The sequence below is a fragment of the Xenopus laevis genome, chromosome 1S (assembly GCF_017654675.1).
Source record: "Xenopus laevis strain J_2021 chromosome 1S, Xenopus_laevis_v10.1, whole genome shotgun sequence".
In the NCBI taxonomy this organism is placed as follows: domain Eukaryota; kingdom Metazoa; phylum Chordata; class Amphibia; order Anura; family Pipidae; genus Xenopus; species Xenopus laevis.
The window spans coordinates 16721830-16742879 of NC_054372.1; the positions used below are offsets into that span (position 1 = coordinate 16721830).

The 21050-nt window shown below is 39.7% G+C and overlaps 1 protein-coding gene across 1 annotated transcript in view; it reads right to left on the bottom strand.

Moving 5' to 3' along the window:
• LOC121399270 (serine/threonine-protein kinase 32B-like) overlaps positions 1-21050 on the bottom strand; it is a 108285-nt gene that overhangs the window by 50721 nt on the left and 36514 nt on the right. The window contains exons 5-6 of the mRNA XM_041579402.1: positions 4182-4219; positions 1481-1570 (exon numbers count right to left, since the gene is read on the bottom strand). Of these exons, the coding sequence (XP_041435336.1) occupies positions 1481-1570; positions 4182-4219 (128 nt within the window). The remainder of the gene's footprint in view (positions 1-1480; positions 1571-4181; positions 4220-21050) is intronic.

The following is a 21050-nucleotide window of genomic DNA, read 5'->3' on the forward strand; positions in this document are numbered from 1 at the left end:
CTACTCCTGTGCTCCCCTGCGGCTGAATGGAAGAAAGCGCAACGCAGGGGACCGCAGGAAAAACTGCCCGTGTGTAAGAGCCATTAGGGTAGGACCACACAGACGTTTTCGGCGCAATCCGACGTGCTGCGACAAAATGGCGGTGACAAATTGCATGAGACGGAAATAAGGTAAGTGAATGCATTGTCGGATTAAGTTGCATCGTTGATCTGACGCGACTGTCGGATGCAGACGCTGCACGCTGCATCTGCATCCAACAGTCGTGTTGCGTCAGATCAACGCTGCAACTTCATCCGACACTTCTCTCTTACCTTATTTCCGTCGCATGTGATTTGTCGCCGACGTTTTGTCGCCGCATGTTGGATCACGCCAAAAATATATGTGTAGTCCTACCCTTATAGGCAAATCCTGTGGATCAGACTCACATCAGCTGCAGGTGTGTCTATTTTACATGTTGTGCTCTAAATATAGGCCATGGGTATTTTGGTGAATATTGCTGCAATTCATTTATCGTTTGTCCTCCAGAAGCTATTTTTATCAATGTGTATCCCCCATACAGGTGATATCTAGGGCAGCCTGTTTCATCTGCATATATTGTGCATATACAGTGATTTTAGCTCAGCTAGATTCAGTATGTGAAATGAACAAGGTAACAGTAAAATGCAAAACCTAAAAAATAGGCACATTCCGTCACCCCAAAAAATAACTAAATTAAGTGAAGTCCAGGAGTCCCAAAATCGTTATGAAGTAGTACAAAAAGCTTAATTTACATCTTGTATAAAAAATAAAAGCCTGACGCGTTTGGTGTCCCCACAGGACACTTAGGGGCCGATTCACTAACTTCGAGTGAAGGATTCGAAATAAAAAAAACTTTGAATTTCGAAGTGTTTTTTGGGCTACTTCGACCATCGAATGGACTACTTCGACCTTCGACTACGACTTCGACTTCGAATCGAAGGATCCGAACTAAAAATCGTTCGACTATTCGATAGTCGAAGTACTGTCTCTTTAAGAAAAAACTTCGACCCTATAGTTCGCCATCTAAAAGCTACCGAAGTCAATGTTAGCCTATGGGGAAGGTCCCCATAGGCTTTCCTAAATTTTTTTGGTCGAAGGATAATCCTTCGATCGTTGGATTAAAATCCTTCGTCTCGAAGGATTTAATCGTTCGATCGAAGGATTATTCCTTCGATCGTTCGATCTAACCATTTGCGCTAAAATCCTTCGACTTCGATATTTGAAGTTGAAGGATTTTAATTCCCAGTCGAATATCGAGGGTTAATTAACCCTCGATATTCGACCCTTGGTGAATCTCCCCCTTAATCATATGCCAACTGATGATTGATACATACAAAATATTTAAAGGAAAAAGAGCCAAGAAATCGCATGGGCGGAATCACAATCACAAGTAAAATGCACCTCCCCGTGTAATATATTGTCACTAGGTACAGAGAGCAATGCAGCAATATTCTGTACCTACCCATGTAAGGCTTTGTTCCAGCCATTGACGAAGCTTTTTCTGACCCCTTTACAATTGTGGCGATGTTAAAGTCTGTTATGTGAACGTGTCCTAAAAAAAAGAAATGAAAATAGCTTCAGTAAAAGAAACATTTATTTTGATAAAAACTTGACCTAAATAAACCTAGTGCTGAATAACAGGCACTACGTGTAGGTATCAACAGGGCACATAGATAAGTACTGCTGTGACTTTAGATTCAGTTATATGATGTTATATTCTCATTGGGAGGCATGCTGCCCTAAAGAATGTTGGCACATTTATTGCTTTTTATATTTCCTATGTATTTGTCATATGTATTTTCCTATTTGTATTTGATAAAATATTAAGATCTGATCATTTCCTTTTGTGTTCTTCCTATGAACACATCTTGCTTGAATCACAATTTTCTAGCTGTGCAGTAGAGGGGACATGGACATGTAATACAAATAATGGTCGGGTGGTCCCTCACTCCAATAGTATCAGGGCTCCATCAAACAGAGTCAGTGGCACCGTCCAAGCCACACAACATCCAAGGTGCAAGCAAAGTTCACTCTGGAGAGCCAATTCAATTCAATGTATTTTATTCAGTCACAGTGACTGTGACTGAATAAAATACATTGAATTGAATTGGCTCTCCAGAGTGAACTTTGCTTGCACCTGGGACATGGACATGGACAACCAAAATGATAAAGGAAGTTTCTACAGGAGGGACTGTGTTTTTTTTTTATAGGGAGATACAAAAACACTGTATTTCCTTTTACTAAGTCCAATTTTGCAGGAAAATCTAAGGCTACAGGTGCCTTAATGGAGAAGGACAGTCATTTATACTTGTTGGTGCCAAAAGTTAGGCACCCCAAGTGATTGTATTTACTTACCGGACACCCCAGGCCATTGCTCCTATCAGCAGAAAACTGCACTGGCCCAGAGTAATAGTCTTATTCGCTTCTTTGATTTTAAATTTCCTGTGGCAGACGCTTGCAAAGTAGAATAAAATAGCTGACTTTTGCGTTAAAGTTCGGCTCTTCGCTCTACTGCGCATGCGCATCCGCGAGCTGAAAAAGAAGCAGGAAAAGGACTGCTCCGTGGTGCTTGGCAGAACCCCGGTCGGTGCAGTTTCTGCTGATAGAAACACCAGGCTGCAGTAATAGTTTACTACTTTTAAAATTAGCATGTAACAAGTAATTTAGGCAGGGGTGCCTAAACTTTTGCATTCAACTGAATATGTTTTTTAAGTACAGAGTAAACATCAGTGCGTTATAACTTTAATTCATTTGTATGGAAGCCCTTGTCGCAGTAACTTCCAAGAACAAATTTGTACCTTGAAAGTGACCTTCTGGAGCTTATTTGTGGCTGAAGAATGCAATCGGGTGCTGTAACTCAGCAAGTTCACAAACACTGAGAAAAAGCAGCCTCTCTGATTATTTTAGGTTGAGCCCGTGACCTTGCAGCTCTGAATGGGATTCAATCTTAGAAAATAGACCAGTGCACGGAATATCTGGACACACACAGGAAGGCAATACATTTAATTAACTGTAGTGATGGGCGAATTTGCGCCGTTTCGCTTCGCCGAAAAATTCGCGAAACGACGCCGGCGTCTCGTTTTTGACGCCGGCGCCCGTTTTTTGACGCCGGCGCCCGTTTTTCCGACGCCGGCGCCCGTTTTTGACGCCGGCGTCCGTTTTTCGGAAAAAAATTTTTTTGACGCCGGCGAATTTTTTCGCTGAATTTTCGCGGGCGTTTCGCGAATATATTCGCTGGACGCGAATCGCGCAAATTCGCCGCAAATTCGCGCCTGGCGAATAAATTCGCCCATCACTAATTAACTGTAGTTTTGGCATAGTCCACAATTTCTATCTGCAGATATGTAGGCTGTATATATATTTATATATCATCATACCTCCTCTATTCTCAGGGCTAAAATCTTTGCAATCATAAAAGTGTGAATTTAATTATATGACAAAAACAAGTAGAAAATGTAGTGTAAATTAAAAATAAATTAAATAAATTAAATACTACCTATATGGGCGAATTTGTCCTGTTTCGAAAATTTTCGCCAGCGAGTTTTCACAGAAAATTCGCAAATTTATTCGTCAGCGGCGAAACTGGCAAATTCGCCACAAATTCACACCTGGCGAATAAATTTGCCCATCACTATTACAGTATAGTCAAAGATGGATTAATGCTAAATGGAGCCCTCAGTGCTTCAAGACCCCCATCTTCTTCTTACACCCTCCCATGATGCGTTTGGCAAAAAACTAATGTCCAATTGGAAAGCAGCCCTGCAAAAAAGAGACAGTTTTGATGGGTACATTGTCAACATCAGCAGTAACAGGTCAATACCAAAGCTTTTTATGCTTCAGCATTTCTGCTCCATAACCTTTTTTTTTACCCATGAGCCAAATCTGAATGTAAAAAATTGTAGAGCAACACAAGCATGAAAAAAAGTACCTGTGAATGCCAAATATTGGCTATTGGTAGCCATTATGTGGGCTAACAGCCTACAGGAGGCTTCATTTGGCAGTACATATCTTGCAGTATCCCATTGACTTGAAATGGAGATTGGATGGACACAGGGTGGTGTAGATTTAGATACGCTCCATTTGTTCTATTGACAAAACAAGCTACAGCAGTGGGGCTCCACCAGTGCATTAAAATATATATAAAAAAACCCAACTCAACTCACCGTGCTCATCCAGTAAGATATTATCCGGTTTAATATCCCTGAAAAAGAGAAATAATAGTCATGTTTTGCTCTTAGCTCTTTTCTTATCAACACTAAATTCTCTCCATCATAAAATCAGACTGGAAGCCAGATTGCAATGAAACTATAAAGACTGTAAATCAAAATATTCATGAATATATTGGAAAGTTACTTGTGCAAATAAACCTGCCTGATAGCAAAGATAAAAAAGCAGGTATTTCTAGGCTTGGTGAAATAGCGGCAAAATGACATTATAATTCAGTTATAATTCAGTAGCACATCACATGTATAAAAAGCAATTTCTATATCATCACCTAACTGTGCCATTTTCTATTTTATATATACAATCTTGTGTTTACTTTTCCAGCAAGAGACTACTGTATATATATATATATATATATATATATATATATATATATATATATATATATATATATATATATATATATATATATATATATATATATATTGCATGCTCAAAAAATTTATTCAAAATAGATTAAAATAAAATGATAGATTTTGAAGCAAAGTGTCATAAATTGGGCTTTATAAAGTTGAAAGTTACAGTCTCTCACCAGTGCACATAAATTATTATTATTAAATAATTTATGCTTTCAAAGTTGGCTACAGGGGGTCACCATCGTGTAACTTTGTTAAACATCTTTGCAAGACTAAGACTGTGCACATGCTCAGTGTGGTCTGGGCTGCTTAGGGATCATCGTAAACAAAGCTGCTTGAGTTCTGCATGGCTGGGAAGTAAGGCGGGCCAGCCATGGATTGGCAGCCAAATTTCACAAATCGCCATCTGTGTATTTTTTTGTGAAACTGCAGCAAAAGCTTTTGACCAAAAAGTCACCAAGACAAAAATGTGGTCGGGAAAAAAAAAAAAGTTGCCATAAGAAAAAAAACACCCATTGACTTTGGTACAAAAAGTCGCTGAGACCAAAAAATCGCCATAAAAATTCACGTGTGTATATAATTGTCAGTTGTATGTAAAATGTAGTCGCCTAATGCATTTCGCAAAATTTTCGCCATTTCGCAAATTTCTTGGCTATGTGAAACAGGACAGATTCGCTCATCACTACTCAAGATCTCTAGTACTCAAACAATGCTCAGCAGCATCTCTAGTACTCAAGTCACAATGCCTTTTGAAAAGTTTCACATATCATATTTTTCATTTTGAGTCTTAAAATATGCTTCACTCACCTATAAGGTTAAAGGGCATGTAAAGGCAAAAAATGAAATCCCATTTTTACTTTCTTTAATGAAAAAGAAACCTATCTCCAATATATTTTAATTAAAAAATGTGTACCATTTTTATAAGAAACCTGACTGTATGCAGTGAAATTCTCCCTTCATTTACTGCTGTGGATAGGAATTGTCAGATGGTCCCTAACTGCTGAGCAGGGAAACAATCATACTTATGAACAGCAGGGGGAGCCCCCGCCTTACTTCCCAGCCATGCAGAACTCAAGCAGCTTTGTTTATGACGATCCCTAAGCAGCCCAGACCACACTGAGCATGTGCACAGTCTTAGTCTTGCAAAGATGTTTAACAAAGTTACAAGATGGTGACCCCCTGTAGCCAACTTTGAAAGCATAAATTATTTGTTTGATTAGACTTGTGGTGCAGCAAGTTCATGTTTATATTTAGTATATAAATTACAGCATTTCTAGTCTCATTCTATTTAAACATTACATGCCCTTTAAGTAATCACATACATTTCGGTTTCAGCTAACTGAAGGATCAACATCCTCCACCAGGTGTTATTAAAGTATGGCATTAAATCCTTGCAGGTAAGTCATCTTGAGATACGAATACTTTCACTGTCCTTATTCCTAGATATAATATGTCGCTCACACATCATCAAGTCTCTGGCTAATGCATGAAAAAAAATCTATTCAATATACCTGACTTCATTATTGGGGCATATCCTAAATACAGTATATCCTAAGTATTCTTCTACCTATTGATCAAGGAGCAGATTGCAGCTATTCCTGCCACTTCATCACTATTTCTTTCTTTCTTTCTTTGTAGAGAAGATCTACTGCATCTAATGATGTGTGTGGCCTTTGTGTTGACCTTATATGTGGTTTCATCAGTCCCTGCCTGTGTGTTTGAAGATCTCATATTTCCCTTAACAACCTAAAAACCTGGTTGAAAGCTCCAAATAGTTTTTTTTGTGTTCTCTCAACATTATTAGTTCAAATTATGACCAATATGAACATCACTCTCACCAGTGAAAAGGATTTATCACACGCACATCCCTTTGTTGTACGACTTAGGAACCAATGTCTTTTGAACATGTCCTGATCCTTTAACCTTACAACCTAAATATTTAAATACTTCTAAATCCTAATCCAAAGACCAAAACCTAATGCCTAAGAAGCTTAATTCATTGAATATGCATGGAGTGGTTCTATAATGCATGTGTAATGTCGTTTCCAGCTCTTTCTACTGTTAGGAAATAGCGATGTATATTGCAAAAGCATTTTAATAATTGATCATTCCAGAAACACTAGTAAATGATGTGAAAATGTACTTATGTCAAGCTGGGAGAAGATCTGAAGCAATTAAATAAATGATCAGGGATTCAATTGTATGAAAGATTAACATGAATGTTCACAAGTGGCCCCATTTCTTGGACACCTATAGAGAAGAAAAAAAAAGCACAGGCTCATTTGATGTATCAGCAGGGACAAGATAGCACCACATGGTGTATCGTATGATTTTTGCAAAGATAAAGGTACTAATATAGTAGCATAGTTGATAGGGCACTAGGATCTTTGTTATCAGACAATGGTGACACCTAGATTGTCAGACTAGTGATGATTGCTGGACCACAGAATGGCTTACAAGTCATTGTCCAGGTTGGCAAAATATGCTATAATAGATAATTTACCAATGCAGTGCAATTTTTGAACCCATGTTATAGCGCCATGTACAGTATTTTTTGTCCATGATGCACCACTTTTCCCCAGAATTCCAGTATAACTGTGGCCACGGGTGTGCTAATTTGTATCCATACTAAAGAATCTCAGCAATAGTTTAAGACGGAAGGTGGACACAATATACACTCATATATATACACTTATACATGTATATACACTCATATACTCGCACACACTCAGAATTATGGAAGCTTTCTAGCAACAAACACGGCAGTGTGGCTGAAAAACATGGAAATTTCTTCCGAACTTTGCACTTTTCACATTGTACTGCCTATTATATTCTAAGTCTTATTTACTTATACTATACTATTTTACTTAAAAGAGGTTCAATATTGCACCAGTGCAGTTACCTGTAACAACCAAACAGCAAACAGTTTTGATCAGTCTACTAGAAGTTAGGATTTATTTTGGGGCAAGTACCCTGCACCTATTGACACAGGCCATTGTGGGTTCCCCTGTGTCAATAGATTAATCCAGGCAGACTGGGGCAGCCACAATGGCTCTTTCTACCTACAAAGTTTTGCCTATTTTCAGACAAAGCAAAGTTGAATATTAATCTACAGAAAGAGAATTCAAGCATGAGACAGAGAGAGGAAATTTATGTTATTACTCTCTTTATCTTTCCCTATAATTCTCCATGTCTTACTATTTCCTTTTGATTTTGTCTGTTCTCCCCCACAACTTCATTATCATTGCCTATCATTTCTTGCATCACTTGCTTCCCATACATTCTCATTTATCCTTCTCAGCACTCAATTGCTCTCTATTTCACACTTCATATCCGATTGTTTATTTGTCCCATTCCTCTCTATTTTCATAGTTCACATTCTGCACTCAGCCAGCTCGATCTCTCCCTTGTTTTCACATTTGCTTTAATACACTCAAGTATCTTGCTATTTGTGTTGAACCAATTTTAGTTTTCATCATGGTAAGCGGAGGCCCTGTGCATGTCCTTTGGTCTGATGGTAGATCAGTAATATATATTTAGAATCTTACCAACATAAAAGAGGCTTTATTACTATATCTTAATAAATATGCAGCTGCTTGCCTGCTCCATGTAGTGATATAGACTCAGTACAGAATACAACAGCAGCATATGCCTGGAAGATAAAACTGAGTGAGCCCTGCACTATAACTGCAAGGTCCCTAAATATCAGTTTTATACTGTATGTCCTACCATCAGAAATTAGATACATAAGCTCTCATTATGTTAATCTATGTGCAACTTGCAACAAGGAGAAAAAAGGTGCTCCAGAACATTAATGTAAATAGCTCACCGAGTAGATCATGTGGTGCAGGTGCACCAGCCCCAGACCCTTAGCTTTAGGAACGACAAACTAAAGCATACAACAAAAACAGGGCTATCAGGCACTCCACAGGGCCAAAAGAATATGTTAAAGAATTGTCTTTATAAGTCAAAGTTACCGTAAAAATATTCTTACATCTCCATAGGCCCTAAGTGTTTTGTACCCCAAGGACACTTAATCATGGGCTGCCCATGGATTCCAGTGCCAGATAGCCCTGTTTTTGTAGTATAATCTATGTGCAACACCACAACTATAAAAATAAAAGGGGATCATTGATGGGTGGAAATATGCAAGTATAAAAACAGGTACAAAGTGATATTTTTTGCCCACAATAAACCATCCAAGCCTCTGGTTGCACTTGGTGCCATCCGGCTTCTATATGTTGTGCTCACATACTGGAGGGCGGTACATGGGAAACCCATAGCATTCCTGGCAGGAGAGGGAGAAAACTTTCCTGGCTGACTAAGAACTTACAATTACTGATGAATATGAAAATTGGTTAAGTTTTCTCTGTATAACGTCCAAGGGATCCCATTCTTGTGGCAGAGCTAAGGTTTGCTGTTTCCATTTTTAATCCGGAACCTGGTGCAAAGCAGTAACATAAACAATGGACAAATGTGCAAGTGCAATTTTGACTTTGTAGTGCTCAAGACCTTTCACTCCTTTGGCATAGATAGAAGATGAATCCTCTGGAATTACGTTTGTGCACCTTGGTGCCCTCAGGCTTTGTCTTACCGCCAGTCTAGGGCAGTACCCCATTCATGAGGCAGACAAAGGATTTCAGGCAGTATCTTGAAAAGATAAAGATCAATTTTCAGATTTGATTTTAGGAAATGATTCAATTAAAAAAGAGAGGGTTTCTTTCGAAGCAGTTCCTAAATTACTTTGAGGGTAATGGAATAGAACAGATTGCAGTTTTGTTTTCTGAGAACTGCTCCTGTTCTGTGCCAGATTGGAGGTTCAAAGGAGCAGTGCATTTCAAACTTGAAACAGCAGTTTTTGAAATCGGGTAAAGCTCCTAATCCCCAGGTGACATTTTCTTTTCTTTTAACAGTTCAGAGAGAAGCTATGCCAGGCTGGCGGCAATGGTTAGAAGAGATTACTTTTAATTCACACATTTTAATGAAATTGCCTTGAAAACAGATCAAACTGTTAGCTGCGCCTTAAGATGTCTTAGTGGTCGCCTGCAAATATTGCATATCAAGGGTGACACTTTTACAAATGGAATCCAAATAGCGGAAAGGACAATTTGTCTACAGAGGGGGCTCATTTATAAACACTGGGCAAACTGGCACCTGGGCAGTAACCCATAGCAACCAATCATATGTTTGCTTTCATTGTTCAACTTGCAGATGGCTGAAAAAAGCGAAACGCTGATTTGCCCAGTGTTTATAAATGAGCCTGAGTGTCTCTTATTAGCTCAGGCCAAAATGCCCTCCATTGCCCAATGACAAGTCACCTTGTTTAGCTAATATTAGGCAAATCTGGCCTGACACTTATCTAAATGGGAATAACTTGACTTAAATATATTGCCCTCAGGACAATGGAGGTTGATTTTTTTGATGTGGCTACAAAAATACTTTTTTGTGGAGAAAACATCACAATTGCCCTGCTTTTTGTTGCCCGTATTTAGAGATATTTAACACCAAATCAAATTTTGGTTATGTTCCAGTTGGTCTTAGGATTTCTGCAGCTAAAAAAAATTACCCACATCTGTGTTTGGTTTATGTGCTGCACTTGGTGGAACTTTGAGGGGTTGTTCACATTTAAATGAACATTTAGCGGCCGATTCACTAAATTCGAGTGAAGGATTCGAAGTAAAAAAACTTCGAATTTCGAAGTATTTTTTAGGCTACTTCGACCATCGAATGGGCTACTTCGACCTTCGACTACGACTTCGAATCGAAGGATTCGAACTAAAAATCGTTCGACTATTCGACCATTCAATAGTCGAAGTACTGTCTCTTTAAAAAATCTTCGACCCCCTAGTTCGGCAGCTAAAAGCTACCGAAGTCAATGTTAGCCTATGGGGAAGGTCCCCATAGACTTTCCTAAGTTTTTATGATCGAAGGATATTCCTTCGATCGTTGGATTAAAATCCTTCGAATCGTTCGATTCGAAGGATTTAATCGTTCGATCGAAGGAATAATCCTTCGATCGTACGATCGCAGTATTCGCGCTAAATCCTTCGACTTCGATATTCGAAGTCGAAGGATTTCAATTCCTAGTCGAATATCGAGGGTTAATTAACCCTAGATATTCGACCCTTAATGAATCAGCCCCTAAGTATAACGTAGAGAGTGATATTCTGAGACAATTTGCAATTGGTTTTCATGTTTTATTGTTTATGATTTTTGAGTTATTTATGTGTTGCTTTTTATTCTCCAGTTTGCAATTTTAGCAATCTGGTTGCTAGGGTCCAAATTACCCAAGCAACCATGCATTGATTAGAACAAGGGGCAGGAATATGAGAGCAGCTGAATAGAAAGATGAGTAATAAAAAGTAGCAGTAACAATATATCTGTAGCCTTACAGAGCATTTGTTTTTAGATGGGGTCAGTGACCCCCATTTGAAAGCTGGAAAGAGTCAGGAGAAGAAGGTAAATAATTAAAAAACTATTGAAAATTTGCTTAGAATTAGCCACACTATAACATTAAAAGTGAATCACCCTTTAAAGGATCAGTAACGTCATTTTTTTAAATTTTTTTTAAATCATTAGTATAGAACAAAAAAAAAAAAAAACACAAAGACAAATGAAACGTTTAAATCACTAACGGGGGAATGTAATAAAAATCGCTAACGGAAAAACTATTCGCAATGTGAAAAGTTATGCCTTTGCGCGAACAAATTTTGCTTTGTGCGAATTTAATATAGCTTTTGCGAGCCCGGAAACTGTTTAGCGACCACTTCCGACAGTGAAAGACCGTTTGCGGGCCAATGCGCAGTCAATGTAATAAAACTTCTTACTGAAAAAGTCGTTGTGTTTGCTCCAAAAGATTACGACACCTTCAAGCACTTCTTATGAGTGCGCAATTAAAATTCGCAATGCACAATTAAGATTCGCAATGCGCAATTAAAATTCGCAATGCAATAAGAGTTTAAGGAACAATATTACATTGCGAGATGTGGATTTTTAGTCTAATTGGTGCGAATTGTTTTGCTCTTTGCGACTTTAATTACATTCCCCTGTAAGTCTTTATTAAGAAATAACATGCCGAAACTCCACTTGCGCTTCTCTTCAGAAAAGGCGACACAGCGACGATCCATTATGCGGCGCTAAATTTCTCCTCCCTGGCTATCTCCGATAAGGAAAGCAGGGAGGAGAAATCGAGCGCCGCACGATGGATAACCGGATCCAATTTTCTGAAGAGGAGCACAAGTGAAGTTTCGGTAAGTTATTTCTTAATAAAGACTTAGCGATTTAAACGTTTCATTTGTCTTTGTGTTTCTTTTTTTCGTTCTATACAAACTAGAGCTCTTAGCTCTACTTTGCTTTTTACGTATAATTATAAGATTACATATCTGACTGTGCCTGTTAGACTAATAAAACATGCAGTGTTATGTTCTGACTTCGTACAGCTCCTAAGGGAAGATTTAGATGTTTGTGAGGGGTTTTATGCCTGTACCTACGATTAAGGGTGGAATCAGCCTGAAAGCATCAGGAATTGAATGCTTTTAAAGGGCATGTAAATGCAAAAAAATAAAATTCCATTTGTACTTTCTTTAATGAAAAAGAAACCTATTTCCTATATACTTTAATTAAAAAATGTGTACCGTTTTTATAAGAAACCTGATGTATGCAGTGAAATTCTCCCTTCATTTACTGCTGTGGATAGGAATTGTCAGACGGTCCCTAACTGCTGAGCAGAGAAACAATCATACTTATGAACAGCAGGGGGAGCCCCCGCCTTACTTCCCAGCCATGCAGAACTCAAGCAGCTTTGTTTATGACGATCCCTAAGCAGCCCAGACCACACTGAGCATGTGCACAGTCTTAGTCTTGCAAAGATGTATAACAAAGTTACAAGATGGTGACCCCCTGTAGCCAACTTTGAAAGCATAAATTATTTGTTTGATTAGGCTTGTGGTGCAGTAAGTTCATGTTAATATTTAGTATACAAAATACAGCATTTCTAGCCTTATTCTATTTTAGACTTTACATGCCCTTTAATCTGTAATAAATAAAAGAGAAAGCTAAATTGTGTATTATGGTGCCCCCATTTCCATTTCATCTGCTTATGCTATAGCTTAGGACACCAAGGGGCATCCACAGCTTGTTACAGACCCTGCCAGTTGGAGTGTGATGCATCAGTGGTGTTGGAGCAGTGTTTATCAGTGTTTCATATTTGTAAGGGCTCTTACGCACGGCCGTTTTTACCTGTGCTCCCCTGCGTTGCGATTTCTTGCTTTCAGCCGCAGGGGAGCCCAGGAGTAGACGCCCTCAATTATTATGAAGAGGGCTGTACTCACACAGACGCATGTATGCACCAAACGCAGGTGAAATGCAACATGCTGCATTCCAACCTGCGTTTGGTGCTTACATGCGTCTGTGAGAGTACTGCCCTCTTCATAATAATTGAGGGCGTCTACTCCTGGGCTCCCCTGCGGCTGAAAGCAAGAAAGCACAACGCAGGGGAGCGCAGGAAAAAGCGGCCGTGTGTAAACCTAAGGGTTTGAGTTATCTCTAAAGGCATCAAGTGGCCACTTCACATACCAAATTCTGACTTTTGTAATCACATGGTAACTAAATTTCAGGTGCATATGGTCAGTGGTTGCTGAATGCAGTTCTTTACAAGGCTTAACACTAGTGATTTTGCTTTGCAAAACTACAGAAAAATTTGCAAAACGGCGAAAAATTTGAGTAATGCATTGAGGTCAATGGGCGTCAAAAAATTATTGATGTGTGACAATTTTGACATGAGCAACAATTTTTTTTTATGCAGGACTCTTCTCGACAAATGCATTAAAGTCAAAGACAGTCCCTATTTTGACAGCTCAACCTGCAGTCCCTCATTTGTACTGGAAAGTCCAGTTTTTCTCTTTTCACAGCCAGAAAAACAACGTTTCTAACTTAATTGGCTTTTGGCAGAGAGCTCAGAACAGCCACAGCAGAAGATATCAACAATTCAAATGTATCTAGATAAGCAAATAAGTAATTGTAACAATATAAGATAACAGGTCCCTTGGGAAAAGTTAGACTCTTAGCTTAAAGAGAAATTCACCTTCATTAGCAAAACTGTGATAACTGAAAAAAAAAATACAGAAATATGTTAACATTTTTATAACCTGCGAAATTTTGTAAAATGAACATGGTAATTAGGGGGTGTGGCCACAAAAATGGGCTTGGTCAAATAATTCACCACGTTACATGCGCCAACTTTTTTGTCCCTCTTTTTATTTCCAAAATGTTGGGAGGTATGCAGCCCCCCTTAAGCCCCAACCACCCCCAACCCCCCCACCACACGCATACAAGCGAACGCACCTGACTTTTTTTTACCATGACAGGGGGATGGGAACACTAGATTTGGGCAGGGAACGGGTATGGGCCAACGATAGCTGGGGCCCAGTTCGACCCTGCTTATATTTAAAATGTAAACTCACATTAACATTGTTTGCACTAGGTGGTGGTGGTGATTCTATCCAATATCCTGGAGCCTTCTCTCCTCTTCTTCAAATATGCACAGGCGAGGGATGATTTCTACTGGTCCCCTATTTTATTGACCAGTCCCATAATTGAATAAAATTGCAGAAGACATACTACTCATGAACAATCTTAGGAAACAGCTGTTGAAATGTGGGGCCACAAGGATTAGACAGACGTTAAAAAAACTCACCTTTCGAAAATTATACTTTAGAAAACTATAAAGCAATATATGAGATTTTTCCTTGCTTTATATTTCTTATAATACTATATTACCATTCAGAAATAATCATCTTGGCCATACAGAATCGCTGCCATTTTTACAGCGGATGATATGGATCTAATCTCGCACACAGTAGGGAGACAAGCATTCTCTACCTGGTATCTTCTTAGGGAACAAAGGGCCAGCCATTGCTAAGTGGGCTACACGTGGAATACAATATCTCATGACATAAATACAAAGCCCTATAATGAAATAACTCAATTCCCGTATAGTAAAATCAGGTCTAGACATGGAATATCATTAGAGATGCTGTGAGCCACAGTTTTTTCTTTTATTTCTGTAGTGATAACATAGAGACAAACAGACAGCTCCATTTGTAGCTAAGAATTATAGGTAGGGGGTTTCTGTGGCAAATAGACTTGGTGGGTCTCTAATAATTGTAAGTTCTTAAAGCTTTCTGTGATTATCATCTTAGACAATAAAAGTATCACCTTTACACTATTTTCGTTGTGCTTCATATCAAAAGTTTTACCCTAAAGCACAAATATATAAAGTGGATCTACCAGCACTACCCAACAAACCTACGCTGTTAGAATGTGCTGAAAGCTGTATTTCAGCAACAATTGAAGAACAGCAGCAACTGATATAAGGATTTAAAGTATCCATAATATACTGTATGCCATATAAGACAATATAAGGTATATGATACTTGGATACATTGCAGATCACAATGCTGTGGGGTTCGATTGCAAACGTTGGGCACATTTGCAGATATGGGCAGTAACCCATAGTAACCAATCAGTGACTGGCTTTTTTTTTTAGAAAGCTGCAAGTTAAACAATAAAAACAAGCATTTGATTGGCTGCCATGGGGGGAGAATGATCTGGGGGTTCTTGTAGATAAGTTGTCTAATTACAGGCAGTGCCATTCTGTGGCTTCTAAAGCACAAAAAAGTCAGTAATCACCTTGAGTATACAGTAGTGTTTGGGCTCCATTTATTAAGAAGGATATTAAGGATCTGGAGAGAATGCAGAGACGGCAACTTCAATGGTAAAGGGAATGGAAGAAGTGAAATATGAAGAAAGACTTTCAAGGTTGGAGCTGTTTTCTTTGAAGAAAAGACGCTTGCGAGGGGACAAGTTTAAGGAAAAAGGCTGCAGGGACGGTGGGGAATGACACTTCGGGGCAGATTCACTAACTGGCGATAAGTCGCCAGAGACCGATTCACATCCATCACTACACTTTGCCAGGTGAAAATTCGCTCAGACAATGCTAATTCACTAAAATGTAGAGTTTCGTCGCCGGCACCGAATGATCGCGACGTTTCGCTAGCGTTACTTCGGCAACGCAAGCAATTCAAAACGAAGATGCACTAGTGTTCATTTCTGCCTAGTGCAGATTTGCTAGGTCTTGCACTCAGGTTAATTTGCATCCGGCGGAACCTTAATACAGACAAGAGTTGTTATAATGCCCTACACATGAGCCCACTCTATAGTTAATGTTCTAGATGTTAGAAAATTTATGGGGGAAACCGGTTAACATTTTTTTGCACTTTGCCTGGTCTGAGCTGCAAAGGCAAGTCTGGCGATAGAGGTAACGTTCAGTAAAATCCGCATTTTAGTGAATTTGCTGAGTAACGTCCATTCACCAGAGCGAATTGTTATCTGCCAAGTGCGAATCAGCGATATCGACTATCTCTTTCGCTAGCGAATTGGCAACTGCGCCCATTAGTAAATTGCTGATGTCCCTGTGGGTGGTAATGCTGGTGAATTGCCCCTATGTTTGAGCACAGACTGTGGGAGTCGGGGGGGGGGGGGGAATTGGAACAAAGTTAGTAATTAGGTAGAGAAAAGGGTGGTCTATGATATACTGTGAAATGTAGGGGAAGCCTTCACTTGTCCTTTAAAATCCACATTTACTGATATATAACTGTTTCGCCCGGTGGGCTGCAAGCAATCTAAAATGTTCTATAGATTCCAAAAATGTGTCTAATTTATAATCCCACAGCTCATCAGTTTTGTCTCTTGCTGAGATTGGACATATAAATTATACTTTATTCTGATTTTTCTCTTTAAAGAAAAATAGCAAAGAATAAGATCCAAAATGATCATCAGAAGTCATCAGCGTTTCCTAACAACCAGCTGGAACTACAGTATGTGTTTTTAAGAGAGGTATTTTGGAGAAAATGCTTCTGTGCAAGTAATTGTGCATCTCTGTGCTGTTGTCCATCCAGCGGAAATTGTATTTTGTTATTAGTTTGTTGATAATAACATCACTTTTTTCTCCTGTCCATCTGCTCAGAGACAGAGATTGAATTATTTCTGCTGTAAATGAAAAGTAAAGCTTTAAAAATGTCATCTGTTATATAAAAATAGTCTTGTACAAATACACTAGATAACCAAATAAATTATTGGAATTGGCTTAAGCATCTTCATTCAGTGCCGGGCCAAGCTAGCTGGGCGCCCTGGGCAACCCAGTTGACCACCTTACCCTTCTGCTCCGTGTCTGTGGACAAGGGTTCAATGATGAACAGGTGGTTGGGGGGGGACAAGGACCCAGACTAAAAGTAGATGACAGATGAGGCATGTGCCTAACACCCCCCTCCACCATTGCACCCTAGAAACGAGCCTCTGCTGCCTACCCCTAATTCCAGCCCTGCCATCATCCCTGAGTCAAGTGCCAGTACATCATCCAATGATATTCTTGAATAGTCTGTTACTTCCTGCTTTGTTATAGGAGTTTGGGGAAGGCTTATTTCAGTTTCAGGAAAATAATACCCCCATGCACAAAATGAGGTCTATACATAAAGGGTTTGCTGAGATGGGAGTGGAAGACCTCGAAATGCCCTGATCTCAACCCAGGGGCGCCGTTAGAAAGCACGGGGCCCTGTACAACAAAATTTTTCCACCCCGGCCTGCAAGCCCCACCCCAGATCCCGCCCACTCCACACCATGGTTAAAAGGCCACACAGACATCAGCACTAAAAAGGGTAACACCCACACACACACAAGTTATAAAAAGCTATTGATGCTCATGGCCCCCTTATAAGTTAAAAAAAAAAACGATGGTGCCAGGGCCCCCCGTAAAGGTTTTTGTTTTTTTTTTAAAAAAAAATGGTGGTCAGGGCCCCCTACAAGTTAAAAAAAATAATTGGTAACTAGGGCCCCCCTACAAGTTAAAAAAAACATTGGTGCCAAGGCCCCCCTTACAAGTTGGGGCCCCAGAGAATATTTAAAAAAAAAAAAAACATTTGTGGCAGGGGCCTATAGAGTATTAAAATAATACATTGGTGGCCAGGGGATTTTAAAAAAAAACACACACATTGGTGTTCAGAGGGATTGAACTCGTGGCTTCAGGACTTCAACTTCTCCTCCTTTAGTAACTTCGGGTCTTTTCCCCACTTCAGGACTTCAATTTCGGCTATTTTCAACCACCATATTAGAAAAGGGACCTTTTGTCACAAGGAGAATGGCAGCGAGGGTTAGCCCAGGCAATTGGTATAGAGGTGGGGACTGTACTGGATGACTGATAGGTGCACTTTAGATGTCATTTATAACAGGTAAGAAATGTTTGTGGATAAAATGTTCGGTTGGTTTTTTTTGATAAAGCCTTTTATTACAGAGATATTTATTAGAGGATGGCATGTCCACTTTAAGGGCCAGATGCCCCCTTTATCCCCCCCAACCCACTCTTGTATCTTCCCCTCATCTCTATCCTGTGGATTACATAGACATCTGCCAGTGATTCCCAGGATGGACACGTGTTCTTCTCCTACACATTGTTTTAATTAGCTGTGAGCCATAGAAAGGGATTCCTGTAAGAGGAGGGAGTCCTGTCAGCTTTCTCCTACAAACAGGGGCGTAACTATAGAGGAAGCAAACCCTGCAGTTGCAGGGGGGCCCAGGAGTGTAGGGGGCCCAGTGAGACCCTAATTAATTAGCAATTTTAATATATCTTGGTAAAATAGGCCAACTTATAAATATTTTGGGGCCCTAAATTGAATTTGCTATGGGGCCAAGTAACAACTAGTTACGCCACTGCCTACAAATATATAGGGGCAGATTTGCTAAAGGGCAAAGTGACTAACACTGGCGAAAATTCATCAGCGTGACGTCATTCAGGCACTTCGACGATTTACTAACGGGCGCAGGTGTAACTTCTCTAGCGAAAGAGACAGACACTAGCGATCATTCGCACTCTTTCGCCAGGCGAACTTTCACTCTGGCAAATGGACATAACTCCGCAAAAATATGAATTTTACTGAACGTTATCTCTTTTGCCAGACTTGCCTTCACCAGCTCAGACCAGGCGCAGTACAATGGAGTGTATAGATCTTCATTAATTTTTAGTGGAAACATTTTCTAAGTCCCAAAAACATTGGCGTCTTTTCCCTTTTTCAGAGTGATAGGCTTCAAAGGTCTGTAAAAACTTTTTTGGGTAACCAGGTTCCCCCATACATTTTCTAACATATGGAACATAAACAATACAGTGGGCTCATGTGTGGGGCATTATAACAACTCTATTTTTTTTATTAAGGTTCCCTGGACTTGTGTAATGTAATGTATTTGCTGCAACATATATAAGTCCATGTAACTTTATCATTTCCCTGCGTATGCAAAATAGGCAATGCTAGTGTATCTTCGCTTTGATTGCTGATTGCGAAAAATTCGCCAGAGTTCAGCGCCCTGGACGCAAATGCGCATTTTAGTGAATTAACGTTGTCCTAGTGAATTAACGCCTGGCAAAGTATTGCGATGGCTGCGAAGGCTTCGCTGGCGAATTTTCGCCGGTTTGGGAGTTTTCCCCAATGTGTTAAAATATTAACACATTCTTCCCATTTATTTAGTTCTTTGAGTAGAAAAGAAACATCATCCAATCTTTCTACATGGATTTGCTTATTATGTGTCTCTTGGTATGTTGCAGTCTTAATCATTGTCAAAGCAAAAACATTCAGCTCAGCATATTTTTTGTAACTCGTGTAGTTTTGCAGCTGTTATGTATCAGAGGTACCCAGAAGGAGATAACCAGAGAAAGCTTTGCACAAATTCTACAAGGCTCTTGTACTTCCATCTGATAAACTAAAAGCCCAGTTGGTATGTGACTGATAAATAGGCAAAAAAATAACTAGTCCTGTCAGCAGGTTCATTGGGAAAACCCTAAGGCAAATATTTCAGAGTCTGCAGATACAGATGTGATTCACGGCTCAGGCTCGGTGGAGGTTATTGCAAAAGTGTAATGATAAAGATGCTCTATAGAGAACATCCCTGAAAATGTCATGGTATATCGAGGATGGAAATATTTTTCATATTATTGTTTGGATCACCTTGCCCTATGGAGAACACTGCACAGATTATTTTCTACAATGAGCAATACATTGGGCTGCAACACCCAACCACACCAACATATGTTCTTCATCTTTAGCAACATGATTTTCTAAAACTTAAACCAGGAAAGTACAGGAAAGAAGAACCTTCTTCCGGCCCATTACAGTTATCTACACCTAGCCTATGGATAAGGGACACACCCTATAATTTCTTGAGCAGTAATTAACCTCATAGTGAATCTTAGACCACCTATGTTTTGCCAGCAAAATCAAAAAGCCGTTTCCACCCTCCTACAAAAATGGCAGCATTGGCAGATATGCAGGTAACTATTCCTACAGGTGTTTTTGTGCTACACCCATACAAGAGCCACCAAATCTCTTAATTAGTGTTTCTGAAGCAAACACACCAGTTTTACCAATGCAGGGCAACGGTATATTATATTTTAATTATGTTTAAAAAAAACTTTGATGTTTTAGTGTTAATGTTGTTGAAGGGCCATTGCAGCACTTTTACCCTTCTATTTGTGCCTCCACTCACTTGTAATTTATAGAGGACAGGGTCCTCTTTCCATCTTTGGGGCAAATTCACTAAGATTCGTAGTTGCGCCAGCGTCCGCTTCACCGCACTTCGCCAGGCGTATTTTCGCCAGCGCTATGCAAATTCCCTAAAATCCGAAGTTGCGCTCAGGGGAAGTGTAAGGTTGCGAAGTTGCGCTAGCGTTAATTCGCCGAGCAAAGCGAAGTTACGCTAGCGATGCTTAATTTGCATACGGCGCCAAATTGAAGTTACAATGGAGGTATACGTAGCAGCACTACACAAGCCTGGGAAACCTTCAAAACAGCAAATAAAATTTTTAGTTTGCCCTACACATGTGCCCACTGTATAGGTAAGTTGCCATGAGTTAGGAAATGTAGGGGGGAAGGAGGGTACCCCCAAAAACATTTTCAAACTTTTTCAGCCTATCACCCATAAAAAAAGAAAAAACGCCAGCGTTTTTTGGGACTTAGAAAAAAATGTAACTGTTTTTTGAAGCAATCCCTATCTACTCTATTGCACTTCGCCTGGTCTGAGGTGGCGAAGGAAGTCTGGCGTAAAAAGGTAGCATTCAGAAAAATGCGCGCGTCAGTGAATTTGCGTAGTTACGTCCGTTGCACAAATTCGCCAAGCGTAAGGGTGTGAAGTAACACTAGTGAATTTACAGTATGCCAGTGTCCGTTAGTGAATCGGCGAATTAACGAAAATGCACTACGCTAGCGAATTAACGCTAGCGTGAATTTGCCCCATTGTGTCTTACAAAGTGGCACTTAATCTTTGAAAATAGAGAGAGAGCGAGAGAGAGAGAGAGAGAGAGAGAGAGAGAGTGAGAGAGAGAGAGAGAGAGAAAAGCAGACGAGGGGAGATGCA